Below are 23,733 nucleotides of genomic sequence, written 5' to 3' on the forward strand. Positions count from 1 at the left end.
GAAGCTGCTGCTCTTTTCCAGAGGAAAAAAATCTCATCTGTTTCCAGCAGCCTAAGGGTCGGAAGTTTCCTCTCTGTTGCACGTCTTGCCTTCCTCAGCCATGTGGTCCAGCCAGCACAGAGCACCACAGGAACAAGGACCTGTCTGAAGACTCTTCTGTGGCTCACCTCTTCTACTTCTTCTCCTGGGAACTGCAGAAGCCCTCAGGCCAAAATCATCACAGGACAACGTTTGACCCTGAATGCCTCTCTCAATCAGGGTCATAGGGTGCCCTTCAGGTTTTTCAGTATCTTGGTTTTCTTCCTTTCCTCCATGGCATAGCAAAGGGGTTTCCAGCACTCATGCAACTCACCCAGGCCTCCCTTGTTCCTAAATAACCAGGACAGTTTGGGAGGACGAACACAGTTTTGTTTCCTCATGAAACAAGAAGCTGTAGCAGTAGGCTGTCATACCGGTCTTGACATCAAAATAGAAACAGGCAAAGAAGCACAAGTCAAGTCCCCTAGCTCATCAGCACACATCCTTCCTGCACCAAAAGGAAGGGAAAAACACAGTATGGGCAGGAGTATCCCCCCCAAGCTGGTCCCAGGGTGGAGAGGGCTGCAAGAACAGACATCTCCAGACTCAGGGAGATGGGTGCACCAACAAGGGCATGGGGTCCCACATGAGGTCCTGCTGCCCTGATACTCTACCTCCACCAGCATGCAAGAGCACAGCCAGGGAGAAGGGAGTCTAGCACAAACCTGCAGTGATACATCCCCAAAATACTCTTCCAGCAATTTGCAGCCAGGAGCTTCCTACACCACAGTTGTTGTTTTCAGTCTGGCCTTTCAGAAACAGGCTTTATGCCACTTTTTTTCCCCAGCAGTTTAAAAGCAAGTTCATTTCAACACTAAGTTTTTCAAAGGATAAAAAAAAAAAAAAAAAAAAAATTACTGCACACTAAAAGTTGTTGTGTTACTTGAGGTTATTTTGCGTCATGCCGGATTTGCCACACTCTCTTGGTCCACACATGCTTCTTCCACCTGCATATGGAGGACACACTCAGAATATTTTAATTAGCAAATACTGATAGAACATGCACATTTTATCAGACAAGGATCTCCAATTCATGCAACACATTTCAAGCAAGGCAAGTGCTAGAAGCTTAGCAACAAAGGCATTCAATGTCAAACAGGTCTAGAAGACTTTTGCAGCTCCGAGACAGAAAAGCCCCAGAGCATCCTTTGGGATGCTGGTCTAAGAGCACGGCATACTATGAATGTAGAGCAGATAGTCTGGCTTGTGCAAAAAGGACTTTGGTGGAGCTGAACCAAGATCTTGGTGGCTCACTACGAAAAAACAGCCCCTAGCCTTGCACTGAGCCTAACTCCCTCAGCTGCGCTTTACACCATATAACATCTTGACTGTTGCAATTACATATCCAGAAATGAAACCACATTGACATGCCAGGCAGCTTGAATCTTCACCTGTCTAACCCCGGGCTATTTTGTTGTTCATACCTAGGCTTTGACTGCAGTTGTGAAATAGGTGGCCCAGCCTTGCGATGTGCTAGCAGGTATGTAACCTGTTTTGCCCTGGGTAGGAGAGGCTTTTGGATTCCAGCACTGCTAATCCTGCCCTGTCTTACAAAGACAACTGGGGAGGAGGGGACAGAAACATCTCAAGGGAGAAACCTGCAGACTGCAAACAGCTTGGAAAGAGGGAGCAAGAGCAAGGCAAACCCTTGGGGGACACACAGCTTCGTGACTCAATGAAACGGCCTCTCACCATCGCTCCTATTTGCAACATTTGTGCTACACACTGGAAAAAATCCAGTGAGATGCCAAAGGCAAGGTAGCATGCAACGACTGCAGCACGGCCAGGCACAACCCCTCCAGCAGGTTACATACTCCATCCCCAGGTCTGGGATTTCCCTAGCATGGAGGAAAAGAATCCCATGATAAGCAGCTGCCTTGCAGTTTCTAAGGGCCCTTATCCTCACTGGTAATGTCATGGCCTTTTCCATCACCCCCGGCTCCCCCTTGCACTAAGCAAGGTCACAGCATGCACCAGCCCTTCCAGCTAGATCCCACGATAAGCAGCTGCCCTGCAGTTTCTAAGGGCCCTTATCCTCACTGGTAATGTCATGGCCTTTTCCATCACCCCCGGCTCCCCCTTGCACTAAGCAAGGTCACAGCATGCACCAGACCTTCCAGCTAGATCCCACGTTCATAGCCTATGCCAGCCACAGCCAACCTGCAAGGCATTTTCTCTCCCATTACATCTTGGAGTGACATTTCTAGTTAGAAACACCTTAAGCCATCTATCACAGCAGTATCAAGGCTCTGCCTCTCTGTCCAGCTCACGTTGGCTATCCTCACGAGCAGAGCTGACCAGATTTCATTCATCCAAGCCCCCCATGGTGGCTGAATGAGATGAGTGACCCCGACTCCACATGCTGCCTAGCTCTTGTCACCTAACTGCGGCCCAACCTTTCTTTTCTCTAAAGGAGTTACGAATGCTTCATGTCGAGACACAAAGGCTCTCCACTACCTGAGTGGTATCACACTCCTGCTCCAGGCCACTGTGGTGCCAGTCCCATCAGTGCATATGTTTTAGGAGAACAGGGCGTCTTACTCTTGGCAAAACTCTCTAGCTCTGTTATTCTGAATCAAGCACAGCGCATCATCCACATCACGCGTGGATCAGCCAGGAGCCTAGAAGTCAAACTGGAAGAGGTCTGGGTGAAGACTTCAGCTGCTTGTGGAAACAGCTGCATCCCACTTACCCAAACACCTGCTCAAAGGCTGCCTCAGCACTGAAAATGCACACACACACATTTGTCCCATAAGGAAGTCTTTACCTCTCACTGTGCAGGACATTTACTGACAGACATGTCATGTTTTAATGGCTGAAACATCACAGAAGTGATTGCTCACACAGAACACCAAATACAGTCTGATTTCTTCCATGGGCCACTCTCTCAGTGGCGGTACAAGGCATGGCAGCTTGGCACCCTTTCGTCTTCCCTGTACAACCTACTAAGCCCTCACTTGGCAGGTGGTGGCAAAGAGCTAGCTGTGCTCCCGTCTACTGCAGTACGCCAGGGCCCGCCGTGTTGTCTGCTGCAGGGATCAGACCCACTGCTTGGTAGAAGCGAGGAGCAGTGAGGACATCATTACCTCCCACTGTCTGAGCAGAGCACAGAAGAGACACTATTTCAAGAGACAGAAAATCACAAACAGCTGCGAGCCGATGAGTCACACAGACATATGTTAGCTACTACTTTAAAAGACTCCAGAACAAAAAAATTAGGTATACGAAAAAACTAGATCCTCAACTGTGTCAGTCCACAATCTCCACTGAAGTTGTTGAGTCACTGATGTGCAGCAGCCGAGACTGATGTCATACATTATGGGAAGTTGTTAAACCAAATAATTGTGGCAGAGCTTTGCATTTTCAGTGAGGCTCCACCCCATCGCTGCTGATGGGAAGAGTCAGGATCATATCCCAAGCAGGCTGTTTTCTAACTACTGTCACTGAGGACAGTGCCCTTCACTGGCTGTCTCTGGAGAGAGGTCTCAATCTGAAGGGAGACACAAGTGTCCTCCAAATTGCAAGGGAAATATCTTGGTGAAAACATCATTAAATATTCAGGGTCCAGCCCATCTCAACTGCTCAACTTTTAACTTTTACTCACATTTAATTCACGTGAACCAACCCCAACTTGCAAGTTAAGCAGATAGTTTTATTCCTTCAGCATTTACTTGCAGGTTAGCTGCTGGGCAACACTGCAAGTGCCATTTGTCAGTTCAGATCCACTACCTCCCTAAAAGTACTTTCAAGCTACAAAAGGACAAGAGGGATGCTAAGTTTGGGGTCTATAGAACTTGACTTGCCATCTCCTCAAGCCAGAAAGAGCAGAACAGCATCCAATAGGATGCTGAGGACAAGGGTCCTCCCAGCAGCTGTTTGAGCAGTGATCAGTGCCATTGGCTTCCTCTCAAATATTTTGCCTACAAATTCTGGATCTGCTAACCTTGGCTTAGATCTGGGACTATTTTTAGAAGCTTGAATAAAAAGCAGTCATCCAGCGGAGAGCTTTTCACTTCCCATTTTAGACATTACATCCTTAGCACGAATGTAATCACCAGGTGAGCTGTTCAAGGTCAACTCCTATTTCAGCCATCACATCACCCCATTGCACCTTTGCCCTGGCGCCTCACCAGACTTGTCCCAAGAGCTGGTGTCTTTTAGGTTGAACATGAAAGGCCTGCACCCCCTACTCACCCGTCTTTGGAGAGGTGATGCCGGAAGAAGTCATTGGCTGCCAGTTTGATAGCCTTTTCTGGTGTCACTAGAGTCAGGTTCACTGCAGCCCCTGGGCAAGAAAAAGAGGAAAAGGCCATTGGAGAGTGAGAATAAGGGAACCATTACCTGGATCTTTCAGGAATGTGTTGTAACTCCTGCTCAAAACCAAGGACTGATGAAGGAGAGCTCCCAATGCACCAAAGGGGTTTAGAAACATGAAACACCACTGGAAATTGATAGGATTTCTGCCTCCCAACACCTTGGGTTTTTTAAAACATCCCCCAATGTGTTTCTACTCCATTTGCAGTATGTTTTTTGTAATTTCTTTAGCTTCACTACTACCTCCCACCATGTATACATGCATCCTCTTCTCTCATCCAAGGATGCATTCCTATGAATCCAGAAGGACGCAGATCAGACCTTCAAGAAAGGAGTACAAGTTGGATTAATAACCAGTCCCTACTCCTTTGCAAATATTTTGTGATGCTGAGAAGTAAAAGCCCCCTGCCCCACCTTCTTGCTAATGTCCCTGCCCCACCACCACCAAAACCAGCAGCTCACTCACCAGGCAGCCCGGAAAAGGCAGAGCCATTGAAAGACCTGGAGGCTGGTTGAAGTGAACCGGCTCATCTGCACAGAAGTCAGGCAACTCTAGACCAACTCTTGGAGTTACATGGCTTCCGTCGTATACTACCACTGGGTGTCACCCTCAGAACAGCCACCGTTGAAGTGGCTTTTTGTCCACCACAAGCTGCAGCACGCAGAAATTCCCCTCTGAGCACCGTGGTAAGGCTCGCCGGGGGACCTGGGGTGTAAACTAGCCTTGGCTCCCCCACCACCCACTGGAGTGCCCTTTTGTCAGGAGCAACAAACAGCAAATCCCTGTATTGTGCCTGCCACAATGAAAGGCCCGAGTGGCCTGGCCGGCTGCTGGGGGCCATGGACACTGGCATTAGTGCAACACAGTAGCTGGGAGGCAGCTTTCAAGCTGCCTGGGGGAAATGGGGTAAGGGGAGGGCCAGTCCCTTCCGAGCATACTGGGGTTTGCACCATTAGATTAATGCTACAGAATATTCTCCTCCCTTTAAATCCTATGGCTCAAAAAGTCCTCCAGTGGAGACCGCAAGCTCTCCCTGCCTGCACTGAAGCATGCTAAGCTCCAAGCCCTCCGGAGGAGGTTCGCTTGAGACTTGCTAATGGCCTATAAACATCTTTGCAAGGACAAACACAAATATTAGGGTATATCTTTTGCATTTATGCTTGCTGTAGAGATTTAAACAACTTGTCTCAAAGCTCTGTTTTCCAAAGAGAAGCAGACAGAGAAGCCTGCACTCCCACTAGGCTCTGAAGATCTGGCAGGGTTCATTTTCAGGAAGTTTGAACCCAAGTTGACAGGAGCTATAAGGGCTCAACACACTTAAAGAAAGGCAACTCAGTCCTCTGTGCCTCAGGATGGACTCCCCTCCCTCCAAAAATTATTAAAGAACTGCTAAATTAGACATGGAAAGACATAAGTTTAGGGTGACTTTCCTCAGATTAGGAGGGACTTCTGGGACCAGGGCATGGGAATCCTTGGCTCCACATCCTCTGCTCAGAGGACACATCTCCACCACGTGGGAAATTGCGGCTTGAAAACAGACAGCCTTTGCTGGGCAGGGCTGGGCAGCCCAACATATTTTCCCCCCCTTCTGACTGCCACGTTCAGATTTTGCAGAAAATAGAGAGTAATGCTGCCTTGTGGCAAGCTAAGCCCATGCATTCATTCCACACGGGCCATGACATCCAACAAATACCATCATCTTCTACAGGAGCCAAATTAACTACCCCAGGGAGCAGGGCAGCCCTCTCACACTCCTGGGTTTTTGCAAACATTTAAGTGTACCAGTGATTGCGCTGCTTCAGTTTGACATGCTTCCTACACATCACGTCCCGCCGCCATGGCTCTTGCACGTGATAAGAAGCCACGCAGACATGACACTCATGCTCTACCCTCCACCTTTTGATGTCAATCATCAGGATCCACAAAGCAAATCCACACAGCCTGATTTTTAAGTGGAAGTGGCTACCTGTGAGGTGTTTCCTCGAATGCCACGTTGAAGACAACTTCAACCCTACTCCTAATGGCTAGAAAGTAAAACACCTGTACATTACTGACATGCAGCACGAATAACCATTTCCTTGGAAAAACAAGGAGAGAAAGAAAAAAGAATAAACCCGCTACTCTAACACCAGCGCAAAGGGTTCATTGAAAGAAAGAAAACAAACTCCAAACCATCAAGCAAGAAAGGTAAGCGAGAAGTACGCTTCCACGTGCTGACCCTCCCCAGGAACCAAGAGGCTTTCACAGCAATTTCTCCTTCAATTGCAAATAAAATAGAGGGTAAAAACACACAATATACAGAGAAAAGTTAATGAACCTGGGATTTCTCCTACATCTTTGATATTTTCAGTAAAGCTGCTTTGCAGAGAATGGATAATCCCTGTCCTCAATAATCCATAACAGCTTCAATTCAATGGAGGAGGAGAAATTAGGTACTTCAGCTGCTGGCTGTATGCTTTCCATGGCATTTTCTACCTTTTTACAAAATCACATAGCTCTTCAATTCTAGCTATGCCAATGACTCTATTTCCTTAATCAAAGCTAACCTTGGCCTATAGGCAACGCTATACGTACCAGAAGCAACAACACATGAAGAGAATGCAAAAATAAATTGCACTCATTAAAAAATAAAAAGTATTTTGAGAAGAAGTACGGAAGCACTACAAAGAATGAAATCAAGTAGAGGCAAAACCAGTTGTTTGCCAACTGAACTTGTAAGTGCCTTCTTCTCACTGAGCCTTGGGTTTTGTCATTAAAACACATTTCTCATAGAAGCCCTTATATACCACCAGCAACCTACATAACAGGGGGATTGAGTCATCCCCAGCGTGTGGCACTGGTGCACGTGGGAGGTATTATTAGCAGAGGCCAGGGAAGGCTGCCACGCTACTGTAGCTAAACTGCAGCTAACCTCCAAATGTCATCAACAGCAAAGGGCATTTCCCCAGCCTGGTCTAGGCCTTTGGCTCCCGCCAGCCAGGCTAAACGGCTGGTCTGCAAATAGCAGTGGGACTTTCTGGGACGCGTGCTGGGATCTATAGGTGGCTCTACAGAGCAGAGAGAGCACCTCTCCAAGGACCCCTTTCACTGGTGTCCATGTGGTGGAGGAGCCCACAGGCACCATGGATTCATTCGCTTGGCATCACGTCTGAAGGCAGCACGCTGTCATCCCTTGAGCACAGACAGGGCTAGACAGCACCACCCAGCTTTGAGGCATTGCTGCTACCTAGATGTTACAGAAAAAACATGAGAAAAAACCCTCCTCTTCTTCCTCGCCCAAACTCATCCCAGAATCCTGTAACTTTTGGGGAAGAACTTGAGAGCAATGTTGGGATTGCCTTATACACCACACAATTCACTATGGCTACTCATGCAGAGCAAGGACTGTCTGCCCACACACACTCCTCAAGAGATGATTTGCAGAAAAGCATCCTACAAGCTCAAGCCTCTCTCCTGTCCGCACTGAGGAGCTTTGATTCACACGTGAAGGAGACCTGAAGTCACACCGTGGGAATGGCTGTGCCCAAGCAGACCCTTTCTGACTTCCGACAAGAGGCCGTGTGCCCTGTACGGACGACTGACGTGCTTGTGACTCTTCCATGGGGGACAGCAGCTGCCACTTTAGCACATTAACATATAATCCTCCTGATTTCAGTTTAAAGGCTGAAAATAAGAGCTTGTGAGTCATACAGCAACTTCTGCTGGGGAACTGGGACAGATGGAGGGAGCAGGAACCAATCCCACCATCTGATTTCCACCTTCCCCTGTCTGCAAGGCTGAGACATCTCTTTACCTTCTTCCCAGAAAAGTACTCACGTTCTTCACGAATCTTGGATGTATTTTAAACGTCCATCCTCTCCCCGAGAGGGAAGGGAAGGGCTGCTAACGTCAGCTCACAGAACTGAGGCACAGAGAGCAGGACTGCTGTACTTGGAGGACTCACCTTTGCACCCTGGCCATACTGAAGTATCTATGAATTTCTGGAAGGAGCTGGAGCTACTCACAACAGCCCTCTCCAAACCCAGCTCCCCATTTAGTAGTCAGAGGTGACAAGTAAATTCAAGCCACTATCAGCCCCCTGAACAGAGGGGGTACAAAGTTCATGGGACATGGACCAAGCTGACCAGACTCATTATGGCTGGGAAAAGCAAGAGCTATGCAAAACCCTCTGCAGCCTTTGAGATTTCTGCTTGAGAGTGAAAAGTGGCCTGGAGATGCACATCGCCTCAACCACCCTACACCTTACAGGATGAGCTGTCTCTCCCAAAAGCCCTGATGGGTCCTACAGTATCCCCTGCAAGTTTCCAGGAACAGATTTTCTTCCTTCTGCTCCCCAGCAAGCAGCCTGCCATTGCATATTTACAGCCAAAGTTAATGTTCCTGGCTAGGAACACAGAAGCAGCCAGCTTCTGGGAAAAATCAAGGGGGAACATGTCACTGCTAGCATTGAAGATGGAGCTTGCCAGGGTTCCTCGGGGTTATTTGTCTTGTTGCCTGCTCCCAGGAAAGCTGGCGCAAAGCAGCCAATCCATCCCCGGCATCCACCCCACTCCCCTGAAACGCCCACCAGCAAGTTGGGCAAGAGACGCTGCCTCAACTGCCAGTGCCTGCTCCCAGGCCGGCCGGCCGCAGCGTCTGTGTTTCCTGAGGAGCTATGGAAGAAATGGCAAGAGACGCTACTGCTGTCAACAGCAAGGTGCCAGCATCTCCGGACTCCCGCTTGAAAAAACAAAGAGCAAGGACTCACTTAATCAAAGCAGTACTTTAATAAGGCTTTATCAGTGAATGAGTGCCACAAAGAATGCTATCTGAATGCCTCAGAGATAAAAACTGCATATACAGGCAACTGAATACCAGTATATAAAATGAACCAGAGTTCAGTGACAACTAAGCCAGTTGGACTGTGCTGAAAGCCAAGAAGGTATTTCACATTTTCCTCTGCTACGAGTAAAGTCAAAATTTGGCCTGCTGTTCCGCTCTCCTCAAAATCTTTAAAAAAAAAAAAAAACACCAAAACAAACAAACTTTCAAGGATTTTGTGTTTAAACTAGAAAAGGTATACTGTCAACTGAGGAACTCACTGCTGCGACAGACAGCCTAAGCCAAGGAGTCAGGAGATTTCTAGCAGGCTAGCACACAACGACTAAACAGCTGAAGCTCCACCATGAGCCAACCTCTGATTTTCTTACCACTCCAAGGGAGTTTTTTCTGGGGGCAGGTTATTTTAAATTTTTTTTTTTAATTGCAGCTTGTCTTAATACTTGAACAAAGCACTTGGGCATGCTTGAGAGACAGCTGGTTTTGGAGACAACCTACCAACTAGATGGGACAACAGGCCTGACCATGTTGGTGGTGGGCTTTGACATAAATTAAATTATCAATCACAAAGTAAGACACTTCAAGAGGTTTGCTACTGCCCCTCTGACAAAAGTTACCATGCCCAAGCTGGGAAACACACACATACAGTCCTGAAGCAAAGTCCAGCAGCTTCACTTAAACTGCTAGTAAAAATGAATGTCAGTAAACGGTAAGGTTTAACACCAAAACAGCCACGGGGAGCCCTCAACGGTGGAGAGCTAAGCAGACGCCTGGCATGGAGGAATTTATTTTCAGAAACAGCTGCACCTTTCAACATCTTGGAATATTGCTAGGTCATTGCTTTGTAAGCCAGAGAATATGGGCTTTTCCTCCCACTTACGCACCAGTGCTTCCAATGCAAAAGCTGCGCCGTGCCTGCCTCAGCTTTACTTACCTCTGTACATGCCAAAGTAGCCTTCCGACCGAATTGTTTTAATGAGGCAGTCAGACCTGCAAACAAAAGGAGAGAGAGATAAACCACAGGAGCTCAAAGGTGGGTGAGAGCAGAGAAAAACAAAACAAATCTCTTGGAGTGGTTTTCATTTACGATCTGTCAGCAAAACGCTGAGCCGAGAAGGGACCGCGTTGGCCTCTGAATGTGCCATTGTTCAGGTCTGAGTCCTGTTTCAGCCCCTAATTCACAGGGGCTTTGAAACCCCCGGCTCACCCCGCACGCGCTGTCTGCTTTCTAGAAACACAAAAGGGAAAAATGTCACTGCAAGGGCTGTTTATCCAGAGCACCCTGTGGCAAACGCACATGAGACGCTCTAACAAGCAGATCCCCATGCACATGTTTTTAAATCCAGCTCTGGAAGGGAAATAAGGGGGGCCAAAACCCCCAACGCTGACTTGCTTGACTTACTCTGTGAAATTCAACACAAGGCACACACGCACTAGGTGACCTGAACGCTCAGTCATCTGTGACCTCCCACGCAGATTAAAGCACTTACTTTTAACACATCGGGTCCCACAGCAGGCAGCGAGCGCTCAGGCTCTCGCCCTGGGGAGAGCATAGCAGGGTGCCGTGGAGGTCTGCTCCGAGGGGAAAACTATTGCCTTCTTTGTTTTGACTAGATTTACTGCAAATGGGAAAACTGTGCAGAGCACCAGAACGGCTCAAAGCCTTTCAAAGGCACAAACACACACCTAACAAACCCAGAGGCACGGTTCAGGAAGACAGTGCAGATCCTCTGGCAGAGTTTCCCTCTCTGGACCACGGCTGCATGAAGCCCGGTCGCTGGCTGAAGGTTGCTTTGGGAAAGGACAGGTACTTGCTGTGGCCATAGGGGAAGAGAGAGGTGCACGTGCATGCATGCATGCATAATTAGGGAACAAAAGGCTCTTTTAAGTAGTAATAAGGAAAGCGTAGCTGATGAAAACAAGAATACATTTCTAAGAGATTTGGCAACACAAGGAGTCAACTTCATCTCTGCTCTATAGTAGTGCTGAGGTGGGAGAGAAAGAAATAGAGAGTTCCCTCGAGGGCTTTATGGCCCTATTTGGGTCAAGACTGTTCTAGGGTACCCTGTGTTACTTGTGAAGAGCCCATCCTGCATTGCTGCCAGTCGCGGCAATGAGTTTCCCCTCTCTGCTGGGACTCCCCGCGTCCTTTGGGACCCCGTCTTTCACACACCCCACCGCAGCTCCTGCAGCTTGCATGCACCCATCTTGTTCTTGGAAGCAGCCCCCCTAACACACTGGCAAGCTCCAGAAATCTCCGGGCACCTTTCTCCTATCCCCCCCATCAAGCTCTTCCACCACAATGCTGGAGGCAAGGCGTTTTCCCCGAGCCAGCAGTGCTGCTTTGAACAAGCCGCAGCAGAGAGGGGAGCAGGAAGAATTGCTCCCCACCACACTCACGCAGCCCTGCTGCCTCACCGTAAGGCTTGCACGTCACTCCCAGCCCCTCAAGACGCAGCAGAGCGAGATGGAGCCAAGGCCATGCCCAGCTCCTTTCTCTCCCTGGAAAAAGGGAGCCAATAACCAACTAAAATTATACATAACAGACCTGGGGCAGCACAGCCCAAAAGCCCAGCTCTCTCCAGCCCTCAGGGCTGCTCCAAACTGTCTTTAGCTCTTTCAGGGGCAAGGCTCCCCTGATGCCAAAGGTCTCTCGAGCTAAGCAGAAGCAAGGTATGCTGTCTTAAAGCAAGACAGTCAAAATTTTAAATGAACTTGCTGCTTTTCTGGTGTTCAGCAAACACCTTTTAGATCTGGTATCAATGGGCACACAGTATTTCCCAAAAAATAAGCCCCTGTAACCGGGGAGCTCAGACGAGCCCTCCCAAATCCCTAGCTAACATAAGGGTGTCTCTGAAGTCATGCTCCATGCATGGTAACAGCATCCTCTTAGTGCCTTTCCCTTGCTTGCTTAGGTAGGACATAGGATGGCCTGATGTTATCTAGAGGATGAGTTATTCCCATTACTTCCTTGTCCCTGCTGGCTCCTCGACCCCCAAAAGATCCTTTCACTTATCCCCAAGCTCACTTCCCCTACAGCTGCTGCCAATGCCAGAGGAACACCTCCAGCATTACTCATTCACATCCAGGCTTTGTCACAGACTCTTAGGAGGAGCCAGCTCAAATATGCAGGGTAAATCCTGTGTATTCCTTAACGGCACCTCATCCCACAACTCCTGGCTACGGAGCAGATCTGTACTTGACTGCTGGAGGTTAAAAGCCTCTCTCCTACTGAGCCCCCCTCCAGAGATGAGGCATCCTGGCATGCACTCCCCCAAGAGGAGCCTACAAATCCTCCATCCTGCCCGAAATCCTGTTGCTGTCACTATCAGGTCATGGGGAGAAGCGATCCTCAGGGAGAAGCAATCCGCAGCAGGGGGACAACAAAAAGGAGAGGCAAGGCAAGACGGGAGGCCGCGTCCTGCCAGCACGCCTGGGCACACAAACAACGCAGGGAGCAGAGAGTGCTGTAACTGTCAAGGGAAGCACCAGTCTGCTGTGGCATGCCAGAGCCTTCAGCCTAAGCTCATGCATAATTACATGTCATCAGCTACAGCAAGGAGGCCCAGAGACTAAAACTTTCAACATACAGAGTATTTCCTTCCTATTCCCACTCTGCCTCAAATTCTCCTGGACAGGAAAGGGGAAGATATTGGTGTGGAGGAGCAGGTAACGCTATTTCTGAACGAAGTGGCAGGGGGGGGGGGGCATCATCAGTCCCAGTCCCTCCTCCCCGCCCAATGACACCAGTACTTTTGGAAAACTCTGGCCTGACTCTGGTTCCTAGGATAACACATCTTGTGCTGAGTGTGATGCACATTCCCACAGCAGATACACAGCGCTAAGCATCCCACGTGAATCCTAGGTGAATTTGGTGGGCTGGATATATTCATGCCTTCTTTTCCTACAGCCTGCAGCACTTCATTTTTTTGGACATAGGATTGCCGGGGTCACTATAGCATATGTCAACCTGCGATCCTTCAGGAGGTCTGCATGCAGTGCTCTAGACTGGGAATGGGTGACTGCTTCCTCTTTTTAAAACGGACACAGCAAAGGAAGGGAGAGTAACCTCCAATATGGAAACAGAAGAGAGGTGGAAATTCCCTCATGCACCTGACTGTGGCCCAGCAGGGAACGGAACAGGGCTCCTTGTATTTCGGTCCTGAGCCCTGACAGCAGCAAAAATGTGGCTCCACAGCTCATGCACCTGACTGTGGCCCAGCAGGGAACCGAACGGGGCTCCTTGTGTTTTGTTTCTGTCCCCTGACAGCAGCAAACATGTGGCTCCCAAGCAAGGAATGCAAACAGATGTGCCCTCTGCAGAGATCTCGCCTGCTGGGCTCAGCAGCCTGAACAGCTGCTTTATTTGCTTTATCTGCTCTAGCACAGCTTGGTTCAAGATTGTCCCCTGGCTTTCCTGGGGACAGCCGAGTTCCTAGAAATGCTGAACTCACCTGAAAGACATGACAAAGTGGAAGGACTCCCTGCCAAAAGCCCTGAGGGATGCTGCCCATATGGGCGGTACTCACATGCTGGTGTACATCCGCTGGCCATTCTGCTGGTTCTGCAGGCGAGTTTTTGCCAGGTCAATGGGAAATACACAGGTGACCCCGATCAGCCCAGCTATCCCTCCATTGATCAGCTTGGCAGGTAAACTGTAAGGGAATGAGATGCAGGGAGACAGATGTCTTAGCACTGGGATAACATCAGGGGAAGCAAAGAGGAAAGAATGGAGCTCTTTTGCATGACCAGAGTTAACACATCACTGTGCAACAAGGCTGTCGTCCCCCCGCCAGCACAAAGGGAGCTCTGCCTCAAGGCAAAGCTTGGCCCTTGCTGTACGTACAGGAGAGGAGGGGAAAGCAGCACATAGCATCAGGACGAACCACTGATGAGTGGAGTGGAGTCAAACAGCTAAGAGGACATCGCTAAGAGCAAGGAAAAACCCTGTTCCCCAGGATCCAAGGGTTTCTGTTGTCTCTAGAGGAGAAAAGACAGAGTGCTGAAAACCACGTGGACAGACTTCAGTTAGGGCCCGATGGCATCCAAGCCAGAAGGCTTACTGGCAAATACTTTTCAGCACCGCAACCAGATACGCATCTAACGAGAGGTTCATGACACATCAGCTGCTACCATCATGTGGGAATGAGCCCAGCAGAAGCGCCCAGCTGGCAGCTGAGGAGCAGACGGCTGCAGCTCCAGGAAACTGTTTCCAGACCTACTGCCCGGGGCAAGAGGAACACGCACAAACCAATAGCCTGGTGAAACCACCGGACTGGCAGCCTGCACGGCCGCAAATGCAGAGACGTGAGCTCATACCTCTCAGGGAAATCAAAACCTGGCTGGCTACATGCGCTTCCAAAACGCGGGGCTTTTTCCGCTCGCCTTTGTGTTCCCACAGGTAATTCTTGCAAGTGGCGCTGAGTGAAAGCCAGATCAGCTAAACATGGGTTCCCAGCAAATTCAATTACGAAAAATGTACAGCACTTATATGCTTGATAAACCACTACACACAGAGACAGAGGAAGCTTGCTTGAGTCAGCTCCCTCCAATAAAGCATACGATTTGGCTCCCTGAACACAGGATGTGTCAGATACTAAACTGACAGCTGACAGCAGTCCTAGATTGCAGCTGGGTGAGCCGGCGAGGCTGAGTCCTCCCACAGGGGGAACGGGCACGCTGCCTTTCATGACGGTGACGTGATGCTCTGGATGGGGGCACAGACTGCATTACCCACTGGAAGCAGCAGCGGCAAGGCTGGCCATGGCATGGAGAGGTGAGGCTCTGCAAATACTTTCCCCCCCAGCGGCGTTGCAGAGCACTCTGCGTTGAAGGGCAATTGCAGAGAGGATCAATAAGTGGCCATGCTGAAAGATGCATGGAGCCCTCAGCTCCAGGCTCGAGGGACAGGCAGGATATGGAGACTCAGGGTTTCAGCTTGAGGTCTCCCTGGGGGACGCTGGCAAAAGAGGGGTGGGGGGAAAAAAAAAAAAAAGTCTTTGCCCACAAGTGCTAAGCATGACCTTGACACTCCAGGAAACTCCTTTCAGCCTCCACATTCCTGCAGCCAGAGCTCCTTCCTCCTCAACACCCGCACCGATACAACGCAGCCCCAGGGCTGGCACAGCTGGAAGAAGAGGTGCCAAGGACAGGCAGACAGACCTGAGCTCAGCCCATATCCCCAAACAAGATGGTGCTGATTGAGATTAAATCAAGCACAGCATGTTAGGAAGGCAGGCCCAAATCAGTGCATGAGCTCAGCACTGGGCCAGACTGCAAGATCTCACCAGCTCAAGACTCTGTTGCCTCGGGGATCTTTGCACCACACTCTGAGAAGGGAATAGATTTGCCTGCAAACTCCTACGCTCAACTTGTTCTCAAGACATGGGAAAATTTCAAACAGTAAGCTTCACATCATGGCTCTCTCCTTATTTAACCCATAGTCTCACTGAAAGAGGAGGTTAGAGACCAGATAAAAGCGTGTCAAGATGAAGGCACCACTGGGAAGGAGAGCGTTTCAAGACAGGATCAAGACAGCCTCCCCAAATTCAGCTCCAAAGTCACTGCTGGCAGTTCACAGACTGCAAGGCACAACCAGTGGCCCTTTCCAGCCACAGCACTGTCATCGCTTCTCTACGTGTCCCTGAAACACCAGAGGCAGGCAGGCACTTGCCTCTCTCAACTGTTCCAACAGTGAAATCATCACAGCGTTTAGATCGGGTGGAAGTGAGACACAGACACGTGGCAAACATCTTGCCTGCTGGCACCGTGAGTGCAAAAGATTCCCCAATTTCAGCACAGACCCCAGCAATAAAGGGGAATAGCCTGATGGCCTGGGCAAGCCAAAAATTTGGGCAACGTGGGCTGCAGAGAGTCTCTTGCTCTGTTTGTGGGTGAGAAACCCTTGCTCAACACCCCCATCGCACCCGAATCCAACCATCCAGGTTCCCCCATGCGCACTGCGGAGGGAGACTAGTACAGACGGACTATATGGCAGTATCTGGCGAGACGCCGAGATCAAGTTCCACATGCACTGCTACAGAAATGCAATGCCCTTGATCTCACCTTGCAGCAAACCGCTGCTGTGGATTTTAGTTTTTTGGTATCAATCTCGTTTTGCTAAAGGATGACAGATGCACGCTGCAAGGGAAGAGGGGTTTGGTAGATGCTCCAAGCTTAAACAGATCTTCTTGGCTGGGCTGCCTGTGACCGCTGCAGACTTGTGGTCACATAGATGGGAGAGGTGACCTAAGTGGGAGAGGTGAGGGATTTGGGGCACAGAGAAGAACCTCAGGCAGAGGGCACTGCACCTGAATCAAAAGCCTTTTCCCTTGTGACTAAGTCATCCCTCTTTTCACCTCAGTGCTCTCTGCTCTCTCATGGGATGAGAATCCACTGTGCCTGGTCTCTCTGTCCTACGTAGCTTCCGCACAGCTACTGCCTCTCACTACCTAGGTGCGCAGGGCTTAGTGAAATGGGGACAACATAGGCTAGCGTAGAAATAAAGCCATTTTCTCAGTTTTAAAATGAGAAGAGATAGAAAGGCATCCCAGTTCTCCTAGTGCTCCTCCTCAGCCCTTTTAACTAGTCCCTGCAGCCAGCAAGCTCCTGTTCACACTGCCAAGAGCACATCGAGGGGCTGGGGGAGATCTTGGAGGACGCGTCTCTCCTTCCTTCAAAATACCAAGCTTCAAATGGCCACGGACATCTAGTCCTTTTGCTCTGCTGAGGCTATCGGGGACATACACCCGTCAGGCTCCATGGAGGTGAATCTCAGCGTGCCCTTCATGGGTGTAAGCGAAGAGTGCCAAGTGCTCTCCAAATTGGGTAACTGATGACGGGCAAATTTAGGCACATAAACACTCCACAATGCTGTCTTGTTATCAGCGCAGCTCAGGACTGTTTTCATTTGCAGAAGGCAGGCACGCAGGAAGATATCCTAATCATGGGAAACACTAAGGGGGGGCAGCCCTCTTGCCTGTAGCATTCAGGCATTGCCAAGTCCTGGCCCTCTGTCACCAGGTTTCATTCACCCACTGACCCCTCCTGTCCTAAGCTGGTAATCTGGACAAGTAGATGTTAGAAGAGGACCATAAAAAACCTCACAGGAATCCCATAGCATGTAGGAGTCATTTATCTGGGGCAACTTCACATGCAGCAGAAAGTAAACCCACGTGCAGGACTGTGCAGATCCACCTGACACAGCTCTTGGGAAGCTAAGGGTACAACTGTATCCTTCCCAAAAATGCATCCCAATTCATTTCCAGGGAGGACTCAAATCCAGCCTTTGCATATGCCAGGACCAACGCTCTTAAGTTCCCACTGTGCACTTAAGTGTCACTTATTATTGTTGGTACATCATGTACCTGAAATCACTCAAGCATTGACTGGCTTTAGAAGAAGGGCACAAGGCTGCATCTATGTGGACTTTGTAATCACAAGCACTGCATCCTTGGCTGGTCAAGGAGCTGGCTTTGCTCTCTTGATGTCAGCAAGCTGAAGTCAGCAGGTCAAGCTGACATTTGAAAGAGGAAGCAAAAAGGAACAGACTCGTGCAGGGTAAAAAGCAGAGGACAGAAAGAAAAAGGCAGTGAGAAAAAAAGAACTGAAGAAAGCAGAGATGTGACAACATGGCAAAGACAGAAAATAAGAGAAGGTTGAAAAAAAGCAGGTAAGAAAGGAGCACAGAAGGAATCAGAACTGTTTGTGTCCAGAAGAGATGATCAGGCGATTTCCTCCAACCTCCTGTATCACAAAAGGGATTACGTTTGAAAGACTTTAAAAGAAAAATCTAAAGCACAACCAACAACTCAGAAATTTTTTAAGAAGTTACCTGATCTGTTTATCAGCCATTTAATTCAAACTTGATCTTGTTAAGAAATGAATCTGTTCCTTCAAATTGTTCCTTAATTTCTTTTTCAGTCACTTCTTTTTCACTTCAGTTTCTTCCTGGGAAAGGAGAGAAAGACACCAAGGAGACAAAGTTGAGACGCTTACACTCTTCCCGAAGCTCAGGTCCTACTGGGCGGTCTGCAGGGTGAGGCCAGCCGAGGAACAAGTGACTTAAGAGAGCACCTGGTCTCCTCAGAGAGGAGACTGAGCTCCAGAGGGAGCCTTATAAATGTGCATGTGTATATAAATATACAAGCACATATGGAGGGGACAGCTGCCAGAGTCGTCAGGCTCCAGCAGCACGTGAGAAAGGGCAGCAGCCAGGCAGCACACGAGCTCTGCCCAGCACAGCAGTACCCACCACAGCGCTCTCGAACTGCAGGGACCTCCAATCCTCTGCAAGTCCACCCAGCCGCCCCAAGACAATCACGTGCCATCGCAAGACCCGTTCGGCACTTCCATCCAACACACACGTGCTGTTTCTAAAGGACAGTCTTCAAAAACCTGCTCCTCCAGTGGCTACAAACCGGCTACAACCCTTCTTCTATTTCCCAGCCCAAACGGACAGCCCATATTCAGTCTTGTGCCAACATTGTCTTTTAAGCAGTGCCTCTCCCCCCCAAATCTATTGGTGTGACTTTGCCCTTTGGACCACTCCTTTCAGCTCAGTGCCTACTGGCACAGCACTGAAGCTCAAAGTCTGCGGGAAACGGTTCTTCTCAGACTCCTAATTGCTACTGTTTAACAAGAGCTGGTAGAAGTCGCCACACAAAAAAATCTGGACATCGGAGAAAATTTCAGAAGCGGCCACAACCTTCAGCTTTCTGGAGGTGTCCTTGTCTCCTCCTCATCTCCAACCTGGGAATTAGGTGCTCCAGGCTTTCATCAGGCATCTCAGCAGCACTCAGCCGCTTTCCTCCCTCTCCCCTTCCAGCTGCCACCCGGGTGGCGAGCCAGAAGCGGAGGAGATATCTTTGCCCTTTGCCTCTGGAATGAGATTTGCCCCTTAATTGCAGATTCCCCCAAGCCACACAGAATCTCACATCCAACAAGGTGGCTTTCAGGCTGACACTTCTGCTCTGGAGATACAACCTGAGGGCCAGAAGCATTCCTGAGAATAAAAAGTCCCTGAAAGTGTAAAGAGCTGGTGATGGTGCAAACAGGCATGGGAAGGAGAGGGGGTGAGGTTACACACAGTTCAGCACTGACCTGCTCCCCTCCCTGTTATATCAAGTGCCAAGGACAGGGCAGCATGAAAGCATTTGCACAGTCCTGCGCTTGGACGACATGAGACTAAAACTGCCTTTTCTGGAGTCCCACATTCAGCCAAAGCCACGAGAGACCAGCACACGGAGCTCGCTAAGGAAAGGGGCTCCTCTCCAAAACACCACACACAAACCTCACCCACTATACTACACTATTACACCTTCCATCCCTTCTGTGACCCCTCTTCAGACAGTTTACCTGATCTCAACTAATCCGTGGAAGCAGACATTAAAAATCTCCAGATCAGCTAAGTCCGCACTTTCCGAGTGAAAATCGCTTACACCTTTCGCTGCGCGTGCTTTCATACGCATGTCCACAAGAATAGTTTATTTCAGGTTAATCTAATTCTCTATAAATCTAACCAGAATAAGACCAAAATATAAAAATATAGGGAGACCAGTTGCTGAAAGCCTGTAACCCTGGCATAGACAAGACCTGAACCATAAAACCTCACTTGATAACTCAATAGGATGTTTGTATTTATTGAGGCAGCAGCTCTGACAAAATACATGCACCGAGCGGTCCTGACACCCCGCTCCAAGCTCTGGCAAACTCACCCTTGTTGCCCCTGCTGCACTCTTCCCTGCGGAGGGGCATCCAGCAGGCCAGGCACCCATCGCAAAGGGCAACGCAAGAGAAGACAGCAAGGCTGCTAATATTCACCACTGACCGGTAGCACAAGCAGTGAGAGAGACCGAGATGGACACACAAACGTATCACAGGGCTGTTTCTTACCTGTTGACACAAGCAGGGTGATGGGAGTGGGAGAAGACGGTACCGCACTGAGAGGAACTTGGGACAGGTGGGTTTAGCTCTCTCCTCCCTTTTTTTCTGCACAACCTGGGCACCGCTTTTGGCTTCAGCTCTCCACCTGCCCAATAACTGCAGAGCCCTCCCCGGCTGTCCGACCCAGCTGGAAAATTGCTGCTGCTTCCCACCGGAGAACGGATGCTCCTGCTGCAGCTGCACAGCAGGGAGGGGGAAAAAAAAAAAAAGAACAATCTTCCTGGGTTTAAAACGGGGCCAAGTTACAGGCTTCTTTAGTGCACGAAGACTCATCCAGGCAACAGGCTGAATGGCCAGCAAATGCCAGGACTAGTATCATCTCCCCTAACAAAAGCTACTCAACTCGCGGACGAACGAGGGGAAGCGAGCGATGTGATCATTTTACGGCAGACACCAGCACTTGATAACTGTTTATACAGCACCTGGCACAGCAGAGGCCTGAATGTCCACGGCCAGGGGATTTTAATGCATTAAGGGATTTTAATGCACTGAAGTGGAAAGCTTATTTGAGCTCTGTTTGTTTAAACAGAGCTCCAGCGAACAACCATTTGCAAAACAATCCCAAAGTCATGGCAAACTCTGTTCTGAGCACTTTGCTGTAATCTACAGAACTCCCCCAGTCCCTTAAAAGATGGTGAATGATGAAGCCTTTGGCACCCTGGCCAGGGAGGTCCTGGGGAGAGCCGGACCCCAGTCCCTCCCAGGGCAGGAAAATACCTGTTACAGTCTGAGAGGAGGAAAACCACAGGCTGGGAAGAGAATGGTGGTAATTTTATAGGATATTTAAAAAACAAACCCAGAACAACATTATGCATTTAACCTAGAAAGGAAAGAGATTAAGTAGAGACCTAAGTATATCTCCTCAAGAACACAGTGCTCTCGGGAGCCAAAAAAATGCAAACAAAAGCAGGCAAGCAAAGCTTCTGCAGCCAAGCAGGTGTGTAGCTCCAGGGCTTCCTATGGGAGCAGGGCTTGCATCTGCCCAGGAAACCTCCCATCAGCACCTGCATTGGGGCAGCAGACAAGCCAGCAGCACCAAAGAGGTGCTGATGCCTCAGAAGGTCTCCGTATGGTTAAACTTCACGGCCAGGCAGATAATAGTGCTGCTGGAGCTGGGAACCTGCATGGGACGAGGAGCAGAGGAGCTGGGAGGAAACTGGTAGTGGGTGGGCAGGGAAAGCAAGATCCACCACAGACCTACCTCAAAGCCGAAGAGGCTGAGCAGCCCTCACAGAAGGGGGGACCTAAATCGTACATCCCATAATTAAGAGAGCGAGAGCTGCATGGACGATGAATTACATGGCATTAATTTCTTCCTAGAGTGCTGTTAACACAGCTAGGCATGGATTAAAGCCCCATTACTCACACACTGGGACATCCTTTCTGTATTTATTGAAATGATCAAGCAAATTAGTTTCAGAGCAACATGCGCACTGCAGCACGGGTAATTGCCTCCGTGCTAGGTGGAGAAGTGGTGCAAACAGCCTGAAGCCCACGCTGCAGCGCATAGATAGCCCAGGAGTCTCCTCAACCTAGCCTCTCCCTTTCCTCAGCTCCCAAAAACCCAGCTCCAGAGAAGCCAGATTGGGGGTACTACAACGCAGATCTAGCCAGCTTTGGATATACCTGGTCCTTACAGCCTTGGCCACTGGCAAAATGGTCCTAATTTGCTCCCCTGCCTTGCCACACACACTCATACACCTATGCTACCCAGACAGTAAGGTTTTCTCCAGGATGGCCAACCTCTGCATACTGTGGACCTGCTGCACTCCTAACCAGTCTGGGGCACAGGGCTGGACTCTTAACCTTTGGTTCTCACCTTATCACCTGAAGGAAAAGTGCTTACCAGAGAATCACAGCCCAGCCTGGGGCATGGAGGGGAGCACACAGTCTCATCACGTGCCATGTGTGCCACTGGCAAGTTTGGATGGAGATACAGACATCCAACATCTCCACTAGCCATGATATTATGAGAGAAGGAACAGGTTAAGCTTACCCACACCTCTTTCACCACGCTCATTGCATTTATTGCCGCTGCACTGCCCTGTGGCTGTGGGTTGCCACTTCTACCCCTAGATGCCACCGCTCTGCCCACAGTTTGACCTTGGGGGTCCCCTCCTTCTTGTCCTGCTCTCCTTCTGCCAGACCAGAGCCACTGCTGGCATCCTCCAAGCCAGCTGCAGGCTCCCAGTGCACCAGCTCTCCCAGTCCTGTCAGCAGATCCCCCCAGAGGCCAGCTCTTCACTTCAGCCCTCTGCCAGCTCTCCCATTTCCAGGCTCTCCCCTCCCCAGCATCCCCACTCTGCAGCTGAGTACAGCCTCTCGGGTGCAGACTGTCAGACGTGCCAATTTATCTGAGCACACGCAGGCTGCCGTTTTGACAGAAGACCTTTAGTCAACGTCAGCTGGCGCTTCGGCCGAAGGAAGTAATCCCGTCCTCTCCCTACACCCAAACATGTGTTCCCATCTTCACTTTCGTGCCAGCACAAACATTTGTGCAGAGCGGTCAGGCAGGGATGAGACAGAACTGGAGGCCAGCACATGCTGGAGCTGTCACTGAAAGCAAACATTCAAACTACAACCTTAACTTGAAAATAAACAGCAGAAGGGGAAGACAGGACTCCCTTCTACATATTTCCATTTGCCTTGAGAGCAGACAAACTCAGTGCCCCAGCCAGAGAAGCCGACATCAAGAAGCAGGACTCAGAGGGTGAGAGGAGGGAGAAAAGCCGTGCCAGCATCCAGAGTGTCGAGAGGACACAGCAATGAGACCGCTCACAGACAGAGAAGGGCTGGGGGGGGGAAAACAATCAGCAGCTAATATCTGCTGGGAGAGGAGAAACCCTCTGGGATCAGCACACCGCTTTCGTTCACAGCACAAACGCATTTGAAAGTGCGGACACCCTGCCAAGTTTTGCTAACGACTGAAGCAAAGCTGCCATCACAACAATAAGGTTTAAGGAGTGCAAACTGAACTGCAAATATTTCCTGAAGAGAAGCTGCTTTCTAGATGCATGCTGGGCACAAAGCGCACAAGGAAGTCAGCACCAGGAGATCTCACCCTGGGGGGAAGCTGTCGACTTGGCTCTCTTCTGCTCAGGACATTTTGGGACAGAGGGGATGGAGAGAATTGGTGGCAGTTTCGTCTCTGCTGCTCACTTGCCCTTAGGCTCTCAAAAGCAGGGACTGCCATGAATTTCCTTGCAGCACCAGGCAGGGCATTAGTCCTCAATAAAACAAAGCAGCTCTCGAACACACTGGTGGACCCTCCCCCACCATCACAGACTGTCACCTCTCCAGCTGCGCAGCGGGACAGCACAGCCCCTTCATACTGTTCTGCCACCAGGCAGAAACCCCAGGGCTGCAGACACAAACTCACCTGCCTTGTGGTCAGCGGCCGATTGTCCCTGTACGACGCTGGGCTTTGAAAGCACCAAGCCCAGGGCAGGTCCTCCCTTGCCTCAGGTGAAAAAAAGGCCAAAGTCCCAGCGGGGAGGTGCCACGCCACCTGCCTGCACCATTGGCTGCTTGCACCCCCGTGGGCACAGGCTCAGTGGCACAGCGCCCGCTCAGCTTGC

At 49.9% G+C, this 23,733-nt stretch overlaps 1 protein-coding gene across 1 annotated transcript; it reads right to left on the reverse strand.

Moving 5' to 3' along the window:
- Positions 1-4,268: 4,268 nt before the first annotated feature.
- On the reverse strand, positions 4,269-18,064 carry LOC104082356 (mitochondrial glutamate carrier 1). The gene is made up of 4 exons (XM_009585461.1): positions 18,045-18,064; positions 13,741-13,866; positions 10,146-10,201; positions 4,269-4,363 (listed from the first exon to the last, which is right to left on the reverse strand). The coding sequence occupies exons 1-4, from the start codon at positions 18,062-18,064 to the stop codon at positions 4,269-4,271; spliced, it is 297 nt and encodes a 98-aa protein (XP_009583756.1).
- Positions 18,065-23,733: the final 5,669 nt, after the last annotated feature.

This window comes from Fulmarus glacialis, unplaced genomic scaffold, assembly GCF_000690835.1.
Source record: "Fulmarus glacialis isolate BGI_N327 unplaced genomic scaffold, ASM69083v1 scaffold10859, whole genome shotgun sequence".
Lineage (NCBI taxonomy): Eukaryota > Metazoa > Chordata > Aves > Procellariiformes > Procellariidae > Fulmarus > Fulmarus glacialis.

What these genes read in the sequence shown, in the direction of transcription:
- LOC104082356 (XM_009585461.1), bottom strand. Translation starts at nt 18,064, where the DNA reads ATGGCTGATAAACAGATCAG. An exon ending in ATGGCTGATAAACAGATCAG is followed by an intron (nt 13,867 to 18,044) that starts GTAACTTCTTAA and finishes ATTCCCTTACAG; the next exon opens with TTTACCTGCCAAGCTGATCA. An exon ending in CTACTTTGGCATGTACAGAG is followed by an intron (nt 4,364 to 10,145) that starts GTAAGTAAAGCT and finishes TTTCTTGCCCAG; the next exon opens with GGGCTGCAGTGAACCTGACT.